We start from the raw sequence: 13,039 nt of genomic DNA, 5'->3' as shown, positions 1-13,039 counted from the left end.
GTTTGCCCTCAATATCCCAACCAGAGCGCCACGGGAGCGGCGGGACTGCGGTATTGTCCCGCTGTTCTCCCGGGACACCCCGTGAGGGCCGGGCAGCGTGGGGATTCAGCTCGTCACACCGGGACCGGCCTGAGCAGCACAGGCTGCCCGCCACAGCCGCTGTCACACCGGCTGTGAACGGGCCCGTTTCCCCCGCTCCGGGCCGCCCACAGCGCTCCGGGCCCGCCCCCGGTGCCACCCCCGGTCCCGCCCGCCGCCATGGCCGGTCCCCGCCATCACCGGCCCCCCCCGCGCCACTTCCGGCACCGCCGCCCGGCCGGTCCGCGCGCCGCTGCCGTCCCCCCGGCTCCGCCCGGCCGCGCGCCCGCGTTCCGGCGCGGCCATGCTGGCGGAGGGGCCGGTGCGGCGGCTGCTGCGGGCGGGGGAGGGGGCCAGGTCCGAGGGGAGGGGGCGGCTGCACCCGGAGCGGGTCGGGACGGAACGGGAAGGGGCTCGGAATGAGCCGGGAGGGAGCCGGGTCCGTGGGGAGGGCGGGCGGCGGGAGCTCGGGTTGATCGGTGCAAACCCTCGGCCGAGCGCCTCCTTTCTTCCCTCTCCTCCTTCATTTCCCTTTCCCCCTTCATTTCTCCCTTTCCCTTTCCTTCTTCCCTTCTCCCCTTCCCTTTCCCTGCTCCATTTCCCCTTTCCCATATCCGCATTCTCTTTGCGCTCCGGTTACCGGGGCAGGCCCGGGGGGCTGAGGGCTCTCGGGGTTCCCGCAGCTCCTGACCCTATTCCCGTTTTTCCCGTATCCCCTGACCCTATTCCCGTTATTCCCGCAGCTCCTGACCCTATTCCCGTTTTTCCCGAGGCAGGCACCGAGCCATGCGGAGCTGGGGGGTGCTCGGGGGCGCGGCGGCGGCGCTGGCGGCCGGGATTTATGTCCTGTGGGGCCCCATCAGCGGCAGGAAACGGCGGCGGAGAGGTACCGGGGGGGGGTACCGGTACCGGGGGGGGGGGTACCGGTACCGGGGGGCCTGCGGGTACCGTTACTGGGGGAACTGGGGGTAACCGGTACCGGGGGGGCTGAGGGTACCGGTACCGGGGGGGCTGCCGCTACCGGGGGGCTTGGGGTGCCGGTACCGGGGGGCCTGCGGGTACCGGGAGGGGCTGGGGGTGCCGGTACCGGGAACAGCCCCGGTACGGGATTGATCCCGTTTTTCCAGCTGGCTTAGTGGGATTTTAGGAAGGAATTCCATCCGGTGCTGTGCGACCCCCGAGGAAGGGAATGTTTGGTATCTGAGTGTATTGATTCAGAATGCTGAATAACTGTTTTGTTAAACGAAATTCTATTACATTAACTAATTAATTATATATTAATGAACACGTTGTTGTTATTATTAATTTTCTATATTATATAATATATATTATATAATAATTTTATGTATTAATTATACTAATATATAATACCACCATATATTAACTATATATACACCATATATTCATTATATATACACCATATTAATTATACACATATTACACATATACACCATATTAATTATATATACACATTATATATATTAATTATATTAATATATAATACTACCATATATTACTTAATATATAATACCACCATATATTAGTTATACGCATATTGCACATATACACCATATTGTATGCATATACACCATATATTTATGATACATATTATAATATATATTAATTATATATATTAATTAATATATAATACCACCATATATTAATTATATATACTCCATATTAATTATACACATATTACACATATACACCGTATTAATTATATGTACACATTTTATATATTAATTATATTAATGCACAATACCACCACATATTAATTATATATACCATATTAATTATACACATACTACACATATACACCGTGTTAATTATATGTACACATTTTATATATTAATTATATTAATATATAATACCACTACATATTTATTGTACACATATTACACATATACAGCATATTAATTATATATACACATGTTATATATTAATTATATTAATATATAATACCATCATATATTAATTATATATGCACCATATTAATTATACACATACTACACATATACACAATATTAATTATATATACACCATATATTAATTATAGTATATATATTAATGATTTATTAATTAATATATAATACCACCATATATTAGTTATGTAGACACCATATATTAATTATATATACATCATATTAATTATATATATATTAATTAATATATAATGCCACCATATATTAGCTATGTAGACACCATATATTAATTATATATACATCATATTAATTATACACATATTACACATATACAGCATATTATACACATATACACCATATTAATTATATATACACCATATTAATTATATAGATACTGGAAAAAATTGTGAAATTTTTGAAAGATGATAAAAAATGAACTGAAACACCACAAATTGAAAACGGAACTAACTGAAATAAATTTTTCTGTAATTACGCAGCATTCCTACTGAAAACCAGGATGTTTGCCCTTGGATTTCGTGGTGGAAACTCTTGCAATTCTCTTTGCAGGGCTTGTTCCAGGCCTGCTGAACCTGGGCAACACGTGTTTCATGAATTCCCTGCTGCAGGGCCTGTCCTCCTGCCCCTCGTTCATCAGGTGGCTGGAGGAGTTCACAGCCCAGTACAGGACGGAGCAGGAGCAGCCCCAGGAGCAGCCCCAGCACCTCTCAGTGACTCTGCTGCAGCTCCTCAGAGGTACTGGGACACTTCCTCTTGTGGCAAACCAAGGGTTAAATGTTTAAGGAGAACATTTGTCATTTTTAGGCTCTTTTCCCAAAGAAAGGAGCTCGTGGGGTTTGTATTCCGTGTTTTATTTTCCCTCTCTAATTTTCAGGTTAATTGAAATGCCTTGGGCAAAGCTCAGGCACCTTTCACAGAAGGGTTGAATTCCACAGGGTTCAAGAAATTTAGAATTCTATTAAAAATTGCTAGCAAATAATTTAAGCTTTTTTGTTTTCCCCAAGCTTACTATTTTTCCAAAAACCTGGAACTATTCAACATCACTTTGCAAGGTTTTGGATATTAAAAATTAAAATAAGATATTATTCTAAAAAATAAATCATAAAATATTATTATAAAAGATAAAACATAAAATATTATATAAATATGAAATAGTATTATAAAATAAATAATATACTTTTATATAATAACTTCATATAAGAAATAAATTCTATCAATAGATGAATTAGTAAAATAAATAAACAAGTTATATAAGTAAATTTATGTGTATTAATTATATATATACTTATTATTTATATTAATACCTGTTAATATAATAGGTATTATATAACATACAAAATATTATAAAATATAAACTATAAAAGATTAAATATAAGTTATCATAAAAGAAATAATATAATTCTATATAACAAATTTATGTAATAAATTATAGATATAAATTGATAAATAAACTTATAAATGATATTATAAATATATAAATTTAGAATATAATTTTAAATATATATTATTTATATATAATATATAAATATATATTCAATTATAAATTTAAAATATAAATTTATATTATATACATAAATTCATATAACAGGTATTATATGACATACAAAATATTATTATAAAATATACAATATTATGTAAGTACAATTTTTTCTTATTAAAAAATAATATTATTTTATATAATAAATTTATATAATGAGCACATTATATTAATGAATAGATAAATAAACTAATAAATAACTGTATAAATAAATTTATGTAATACAAATTATGTAAAATACAAAATATTATTGTAAAATATTTAAGATTTTAAGCTCAAGGTGATTAATTTTTGGTCTAAATTAACCTCTGAAACCCTCAAGCGACCCCCTGGCTTCCCTCACATAAAGGAAATTTCTGCCTTGGGATGTTCCTGTGCAAGTGGTGTGAGGCTGGTGGTGCTCTAACCCCACAAAACACTGATTTTTCCCCATTTTTGGCTCCTCCTGACACTCCTGCCTTCCCCTCCCCAGCTCTGTCGTGCCAGGAGGTGCCAGAGGACGATGTCCTGGATGCCAGCTGCCTGCTGGAGGTGCTCAGGATGAACAGGTGGCAGATCTCCTCCTTTGAGGAGCAGGTGAGTGCAGCAAGCTGGGAAAACCCCCAGGGCTGGGGCTCTCAGAGCTGGATCCTGCTCCAAAAACTGATGGGAAACTTCACAGCTTGGGAATGGGGCTCTCAGTGGGCTGGGAATTCCTCAGGGAATTCCAAACCTTGTCCTTACCAACAGGACCAGGAATATTAAAGCACAGCAGATCCCTGATTTCCCTCTGGATAATGGATCTCTTCCCATCTTTTCAGTAATCCTAATTATTTGCAATTTTTGTCAGTATTGCCAATGTACTCCATCAATTATCCATTCCTGAAATATATTACTGATTTCCAAGGATATTTCCCTCAAAATCCAGGAAAACAGGGATTTGGAAATTTATTTGGGGGTATTTTTTACTCCCAAGTGTTTTCATTTTTTGTGAGTTTATATGGCCCAGAATGTCTTGAGTACCTTGTGCTGTTAGGAAGCTTTTGGGCGCAACAAAATAGATTCAATATAAACACAAATATAATAATAATAATAACAACAACAATAATAACAATAATAATAATAATAATAGTAGTAGTAGTAGTAGGGTTAATAAGTAATAGTGATATATAATAGTAATTGTATATAATAACATATAATTATAATATATAATAATGATTATATGCATTAGATGTAATAATTACAATATATTATAATAATGTATACAATATATCTATATAAAAGTTATACATTACAGTAATTGTATATAATAGCTATATATAATTTTATAAAGTATAATATATATTTAATGTATATAATTGAATAAAAAAGATATAATTGAATAAATAAATATAATATATATTTAATGTATATAATTGTATATAATTGAATCAATATATTTATTTAGAAACTTTTATTTGTCATTATTATTTATATTTAGTATGTACTTACATATTTTATATATATAATATTATATATTATGATCTATATTATATATTCTAGCTGTGCTTAACTATAACTATAACAACTATAACTATAAATATAAATGTAAATGTAAATATAAATATTAAATTATACACATAAAATTTGTAAGTAGAAATATAGGCATAAATATAGCTATAAATTAAAAATAAAAATAAAAATAAATCCAGTCTCTGAGCTGTAATTTTCCCTGAATTTCCTGTGGAATTCCAGCTCTCCTGGGGTGTTTTTTGATGTCTTTTTTCCCTGACTCCATTTCCAGGATGCCCACGAGCTGTTCCATGTCCTGACCTCTTCCCTGGAGGACGAGCGGGATCGGCAGCCCCGTGTGACCCATCTGTTTGATGTGCATTCCCTGGAGGTGATCCCCCTTCTTTCCTCAGCAGAAACTCCTGTCATCTGCCCAGATTCCCAAGTAGAAAATGTATATTTAGAATATTTTGATTCTCTTCCCAAAGCTGTTCTTTAATCATTTGATAAGGACTCATCAATAAGTCAAATTTAAAGAATTCTCAGGTTTTCCGAAGAAAATATCTCTGAATTTTCAGTGTTCTTGCTTTCCTGAGGGTTTTGAATCCCTAAATTAATGGGGTGTAGGGATTTAATTTAGTCCCTCCAGACAGTTACTCTGATCTTTATTTCCCACCTGAAAAAGGGTTGAAAAGTGCAAAAAGGACATTTCTGGAAGAGTTTTATGGAGGTAAAATTGATCTTACCCTCCAGCTTGCTGATAAGCTTGATGCAGATGGAAAATATCTGGTTTTGCCTAAAAGATAGACCTAAAAAAAGGACAAAATCTCCTATTTTAGTGTTCTGAGGAAGAGAGTTCAGCAGATTAATGATTCCTTTTATGAGCAATTGTCAATTATAAATTTGTTTTGTACCAAGTTTTTTTGTTCTTACAAATATAAAGAGCCACAATTTTTCTAATGGCAGAAAAGACAATTAGGGATGAAATAGGAGCACATTTAATACTTCATGTATTAAATTTCTAAGTCTTTTTTTATCTTGCTGAGGTAGGGTTAATGAAATGTTTTTATCTCCCTCTGTAGCAACCAGAAATAATCCAAAAGCAAATAAGCTGCAGAACAAGAGGTAGGATTTTATCCCTTCTGGATATTCTGATTATTCATAGGGTAGTTTTGTTTATTAAAGGGATAATATTAATTGATCTTTGTGCTGAACTGAAATAGAAATCAAAAATATAAATAAACCTCAATTAATTATTCATCGCTGAGACAAAAGTGTGCTGTGGAGGCATTAATTTTGTAACTGAAGGGCAAAAGTGTGGGATTGGAATGATGGAAGTGGATGAATGGAAAATCCAAGGACGATTTTTGTGTTGCAGGATGTCTTCCCCCTGTGTCCAACCACTGGAAATCTCAGCACCCTTTCCATGGAAGGCTGACCAGCAACATGGTCTGCAAACACTGTGAGCACCAGGTGTGGAAATAGATAATATTTTATATTATTATTATTATTATTAATATCTGTGTCATGTGAGGAGGGATTTCCAACACTCAGAGTTCTTCCTGGAACCATCATCTCTTGGTGATGAACAAGGATTTATCCCTAAATAGACTAAAAAAAATCCATGTGATGCACCTTGTGGGGGTAACAGCTGCCTCATCAAACAGAATAATGGTTGTTTTATTCTATTAATGAATTAACAATTAATTAATAATTTTAACTGAAAATCCACTCAACTGGGTGAGTTTAGGACTTGCTGCTCATTCAGCACATTTTGCAAAGTCCAGTTATCCCAAATAAGGAGATGCAGACAACCTGGATAATGGAAAAAATACAGAAAATAAAACCTCATTTATAGCCCAAACCAAGAAAAAATTGTATTTTATTTCCCAAAACCTTGCAAACAAATTGGAGTGAGGAGGAAGAGGCTGAGCAGAACATTCCTGATATTCCCTGGGAAACTGAGGGGTTTGGATCCTGTTCCCCCAGGGAATTATGGACAGCACAGGGCACAGGCTCACCTTGGGAGAGCTGGGTTGGATTTTTTGGAGACTGATGATGCCTTGAAGGCTACTTTGAACAGAGGCTACACAGTGTTAAAGAATAAAGTAAATATTTATTAAAAAGGATTTCACAGGATACACCTTGGGCAGGGCTACACCCAAGATGATCACGAGTTTTCTCACTTTTTTATAAATTTTGGTCCATTTCCATATTGGGGTTAATTGTCCAATTACCACTTCAGGTTATGAAGTCCCATCCTCCCAGTTTGCTCTCCTCAATTTACATTTTTTGGGTCTTTTTGTTGTTTACATTTTTTAGAAGCTGCAGCAGTGTTGTTGGTTCTGGGGTTGGAGAAGCATTGTTGTGTCTGACTGAACTGTGAGGAGAACTTGCTAACACTTTCTGTGAATCTCAGAGTTGTATCCTAATGCAGCGCAGAATGTGAAAAACATGAAAGCTAAAACTGAAGGCATCACTGACATAAATGCTGGCTCTGGAATGTTCTCTTGCAGAGCCCTGTGAGGTTTGACACCTTTGACAGCCTCTCCCTGAGCATTCCAGCAGCTGTGTGGGTACGTATCCCCCTGCTCCTGATCCTCCCTGCCCTTCCCAGCCCTTCCTCAGGTGCAGAAAACACTCAGAGCTCCTTCAGGACTTGATTTTCCTGCTCTGTTTCAATCCTGTGCTGCTGCAGGACCTTCTCCCTAACTGGTGGTAAAAGGTTCTGATGAGCCCAACAAGCAGAACTTGGTGATACCGTCAGAGCTTTCTGTTTCTCCTGGTGGAGGATTTGGTCTTTTCCACAAATTCCACAAAATTTTGGTCTTTTCCACAAATCTGAAGAGCCCAGATCATATCCCAAGGGCTGGCAAGGTGACCTTCAGCTGGCAATTCACACCTTACCCCATCCAGGCTTTTCCAAGGGGTGAATTCAACTGGGAATAGTTTCCATTTCCTTCTGGCTCTGAAAAACTTCAAAATGACAAAACGTTGTGGATTTTTAGGGCATCACCTGCAGGATATTTTTGGACTGTAAGAGTTTGTTGCTTCATGTCTGGTAGGGATTTCTTTCCACAGCTCATGGAAATTGTGATTTCTGTTTGCAGAGTGCCCTCCTGGACAGCCAGGATTGAAATCTGGGCACATCTTCTGCTCTTTGTGTTTTGTTTTATCCAGTCCTTGGCAGGGCAGGATATGAGGAAGGGCAGCAAGGAGGCCTAAATCCCATTAAAAGCTGTATTTCTGCTATGGAGAGGGCCAGAGAGCATAAAGTGACCCCTGAAGTGCTGGAATGAGAGATAAATAGGAACAAGACAGAAATCTGGGGTTTAAAATCCCACTGAAAGGCTCACACAGGGAATCACTGCTGCTGTTACCAAAAAGCTGCAGACTTTTTCATGTTTAATCCAGGCTAAAGGAGAATCCCCACAGTTCCATGATCACCCAAAGCCATTTACTCACTTCTTTCATTAAATAAATCTGCAGTTCTGTATTTTTTTATGGAAAAAATTATTAAAAATCCTTTCCCAAAATCCAGTGGAATGCACCCTAAAATTCCTGCAAATAATTCTGGTTTTTCTTGGCTCTCAGGGTCGTCCCATGACACTGGACCATTGCCTCCATCACTTCATCTCCTCAGAGTCTGTCAAGGATGTTGTGTGTGACAACTGCACCAAAGTAGGTCCCTTTGATTCCTGTCACTTTAATTCCTGTCACCTCCCTGCTCAGTTTTGAGCCTGCTGACACAATCCTGGCTTCACTTTCCACCTTCTTTTTCTTCAGGACTTGGGGAAAACCTCTGGGATTTCAGATATTTAACAAGGAGTTCTTGCCTCATGAAGTATTTGAGACTTTACTTGCTACTGCTGTTACAAAAATCTACAGATATTTTATTCTGTAGTTGCCAGGTGTCACCAGGGATCATTTTTTTGCTCTGGTATTAAAAATCAATTCTGTTTAAAAATGAACAAAAGAGGCAAATGAGTGCAGTTCTGAATGGAGTTCTCTAAATTCTCATTTCTGCTTGATTTTGGTTTAGAATTTTAATCCTTTAAGAATTTTGAAGAGCATTCCTGGGTGTGATTAATGCACTGAGCATAAACCAGACAATAAATTGCTCCTGTCTGCAGGTGCCTTCATTTTTTTTCCCTTTTCATTCCAGATCCAGGCACAAGGAATTCTGAACGGACAGAGCATAGAAAACCAGAGAACAACATTTGTTAAGCAGTTAAAGTTAGGAAAGGTGAGGCAAAAAAAACCCCTCCAAATCCCTTAAATCCTGTCACAGTAACTTCTCCCTTGGAGCTGGTTGTGCCCATTTCTTGCTGCTAGACCACAAATGTTTTATTTTTCAAAGTAAACTCACCTGGCAAATATCTGTGGGCATTGAGGCCTCAACTCAGCAAAACATGAAACATTAAACAATTAGAGGATGTGAATATTCTGTTATTTAGAAAAACACTTAAATGTGAATTTGGCTCAGTGTCATCTCTTAGATTTTACATTAATTTTACATTTGCTCTCCAGTGAGCAAATTGATTTATATTTACAGGATTTGTAGCATCTTTAGCAATTCCTCATTTCAGAGAAATTAAAATATTCTTAGTACAGCTGGTGAGTAAACATCAGGTGTGATTTCTAAGAAAAAACTTTTTTTTTTGCTCTGTAATCCTGTCATGCAGAGACCAGCAGGGCACTGGAGTGTAATTAGGAGCCTCAGGTGCCAATAATAATAATAATAATAATAATAATAATAACATACTTCTTGCTACAGCAATTATTTTTAATTTCAGCTCTTTATAACACTTAATGTTTTTGGTTTTCCCCTGTGCAAAGCCATTAATTTTTGGGGATTAGGAGAGATCAGGAATCTCACAAGAATTATTGTCACATTTTAAGGACACTGTTGCCACTGAGTTTACACTGAGATAAGAGAAAAGCATTTCCTTATTCCCTGGGCTTACCAGCTGTTTTTTTCCATGAAAAATGTGGATTTTCCTTTGCTGAAGCTGCCCCAGTGTTTGTGCATCCACCTGCAAAGGCTGAGCTGGTCAAACCAAGGCACTCCCCTGAAGAGACACGAACACGTCCAGTTCAACGAGTTCCTGGTCATGGACATCTACAAATATCGAGTTCCTGGTCCCAATTCCTGCCAGGAGCAGCTCAGCCAGAAAAACCCTGAGGAGACAACCCCTGGAATAAAGGATGGGAGAGCAGGGAAACCTTCAGGTACCTCCTTTGCCAATAAAATGGTCCAGCTCTTTCTGCATGTCAGGGATCGCTGCAGGATCAAGCCATGCTTAGCATCTTGATGTGGGGCTCTGCAAAGAGGACAGAAGTCTCCCTGCCATTCCCAAATTTACAGTTCAGTTTGGAAATTTTCATTTTATCCTACTAAATATATATATATTTAAAAAAAATATATATCCAAAGGAGTGTTGAACTTGGGATGTCCCAGGGTTTTTCTTGTTAGAGATCTCTTCCAAGGCTTCAGGACAAGCAGAGAGGGAATGATGGATTCTTCAAAAATAGTTGGAAAATCCAGGTGTAGGAGGTGTGTTCTCAGGCAGCTCAATATTCCTTTAGTTGGGATTTTGGACACATGGCAATTTCCATATTTGTCATGTAAAATGAATTTGAATAAAATATCCATTGCCTTTGGATATGAAAATCAATAAAATACCTTCATATCCCGTGTTGAGGAGCAGGGATTCTGTTCTTAGCAACAGCATTCAAATTAAATCCCTAAATTTTTCCTTCCTCTGGCAGATGCAGAACAACCAGCTGGTACCAAACCTCTCTTCATGAATGGTGCCTCCTCTTCCTCCTCCTCCTCTCCCTCATTTTTAATGTCCCCAGGAGCTTTCCCACTTGCTGCATTCCCGGAGTGCAGGTAAGTTAGAGATTTGTACCCTCTCTCTTCATTTCTTTCTTTCAAATTGTCTCCCTTTCTTCTGTCCTTGTCCTGAGGCTGATTATCCTTTTCCATAGAATTCCAGAATGGGTTAGGTAGGTAGGGAACTTAGGGACCATCCAGGTGCAGGCCCCTTCCCATGGGCAGGGACACCTTCCACTATCCCAGGGTGCTCCAAACCCCATCCAACCTGGCCTTGGACACTTCCAGGGATGGAGCAGCAGGAAAAAGCAGTTTGGATCACAGAATGATTTGGGTTGGAAGGGAACTTGGAGGTCATCCCATCCCATCCCACCACTTACCATGGGCAAGGACACCTTCCACTGTCCCAGGTCACTCCAAACCCCATCCAGCCTGTCCTTGAGTACTTCCAGGGGTGGAGCAGCAGGCAAAAGCAGTTTAGATTGGAAGGGAACTTGGAGGTCATCCCATCCCACCACTTACCATGGGCAAAGATACCTTCCACTGTCCCAGGTTGCTCCAAACCCTGTCCGACCTCACCTTGAACACTTCCAGGGATGGAGCAGCAGGAAAAAGCAGTTTGGATCACAGAAGGATTTGGGTTGGAAGGGAACTTTGAGATGATCCTATCCCACCACTTACCATGGGTAGGGACACCTTCCATTAGACCAGGGTCGGAGCAGCCGCACAGGGAGCCATGCCTTTGCTCCAGGCAGGAATTGTGGCTGCTCTGGTGTTTGTGTGTGTGCGGCCAGGCTGACCCGTGTCCCCGCAGGGCCCCGCTGTACCTGTACCGCCTGATGGCCGTGGTGGTTCACCACGGGGACATGCACTCGGGACACTTCGTCACCTTCCGGCGCGCGCCGGGCGCCCGCGGCAGCCAGTGGCTCTGGATCTCGGACGAGTCGGTGCGCAGGGCCAGCCTGCACGAGGTGCTGGCAGCCAGCGCCTACCTGCTGTTCTACGAGCGCGTGCACGGCCGGGGCCAGCCCCAGAGCCCGGCCCAGAGCTGAGACAGCGCTGCTGGGACCGTCCCAGCCCTTGGGGTCATCCCAGCCCTCAGGATCATCCCAGCCCTTGGCGTCATCCCCAAGGGTGATCGTGGAGAGGGATTGGGACCCTCCTGGGATGGTCACAGCCCTCGGGGTCATCCCAGCCCTCAAGACTGTCCCAGCCCCTGGGACGGTCCCAGCCCTCAGGATTGTCCCAGTCCTCAGGACCATCCCAGCCTTTGGGACTGTCCCAGCCCCTGGGATGGCCCTGGCCCCTGGGATGGTCATGGCCCTTGGGTTCATCCCAGCCCCTGGGATGGTCCCAGCCCTTGGGGTCATTCCAGCCCCTGGGATGGTCCCAGTCCTTGGGGTCATCCCAGCCCTCTGAACCATCCCAGCCTTTGGGACCATCCCAGTCCTTGGGGTTATCCAAGCCCCTGGGATGGTTCCAGCCCCTGGGATGGTTCCAGCCCCTGGGATGCTCCAAGCCCCTGGGATGGTCCAAACCCTGGGATGGCCCCAGCTCCTGGGACAGTCTCAGCCCCTGGAATGGTCCAAGCCCTGGGATGGTCCCAGCCCTCAGGAGGTCCCAGCCCTCGGATGGAGCCTCTCCATTATGCAAACCTCCCCCTGTCCAGGCTCCCTTCCCGGTGGGAGCAGCTGGGAGTTGTGGTTTGTAGCCAGGTCCTGCTGTTCCAGCTCCGTGCAGCCCCAGGTGTGTGTTTGAGAAGTGTTTTCTGCCTGTCCCAAGGCTCTGGTCCATGTCCTGACACCGCACTTTTCCCAGGGAGATGCTTCATCCCATCCCACACATTTCACTTCCCAAGGGGGAGCCCTGGAAAGAGTTGATGTCAAGCTGCTGTTGAGGAGCCCCTGCCCATCCCAGTCCCTTTCCACAATGCACCAGCCCCTCCAGGTTCCCTTCCCTGTGGCAATGGCTGGGAATTGTGTTTTGTACCAAAATTCCCAGAGCTGTTCCAGCCCCAAGTGTTGAGCAGCCCTTGTCTGTCAGGCAGGGATTTTATCCCAAGGCTCTATTCCCAATGGGGAACCCTGGGAGGGGGTGATGGGAAGCTGCTGTTGGCAGTGATTTAAGACACAAAAGTGCCTTGAGCTTCCCTGAGCAGCTGCAGTGCCACTGGCC

The 13,039-nt window shown here is 41.9% G+C and overlaps 1 protein-coding gene across 1 annotated transcript; it reads left to right on the top strand.

Annotated features, from left to right (window-relative positions):
- The first annotated feature begins 370 nt into the window (after positions 1–370).
- On the top strand, positions 371–12,159 carry USP30 (ubiquitin specific peptidase 30). The gene is made up of 13 exons (XM_054288520.1): positions 371–400; positions 855–964; positions 2,568–2,753; positions 4,028–4,131; positions 5,318–5,416; positions 6,108–6,150; positions 6,404–6,498; positions 7,542–7,601; positions 8,620–8,706; positions 9,191–9,271; positions 10,038–10,257; positions 10,798–10,921; positions 11,679–12,159. Exons 2-13 carry the CDS (start codon positions 865–867, stop codon positions 11,914–11,916), a joined length of 1,437 nt encoding a protein of 478 aa, XP_054144495.1. The 5' UTR covers positions 371–400; positions 855–864; the 3' UTR covers positions 11,917–12,159.
- Positions 12,160–13,039: the final 880 nt, after the last annotated feature.

The sequence above is a fragment of the Melozone crissalis genome, unplaced genomic scaffold, assembly GCF_028551555.1.
Source record: "Melozone crissalis strain CALT ecotype California unplaced genomic scaffold, PUWL_Pcris_2 ptg000063l_1, whole genome shotgun sequence".
NCBI classification, from domain to species: domain Eukaryota; kingdom Metazoa; phylum Chordata; class Aves; order Passeriformes; family Passerellidae; genus Melozone; species Melozone crissalis.
Note: the sequence above shows the minus strand (reverse complement) of the source record. Positions and strands in the feature narration are given on the sequence as shown.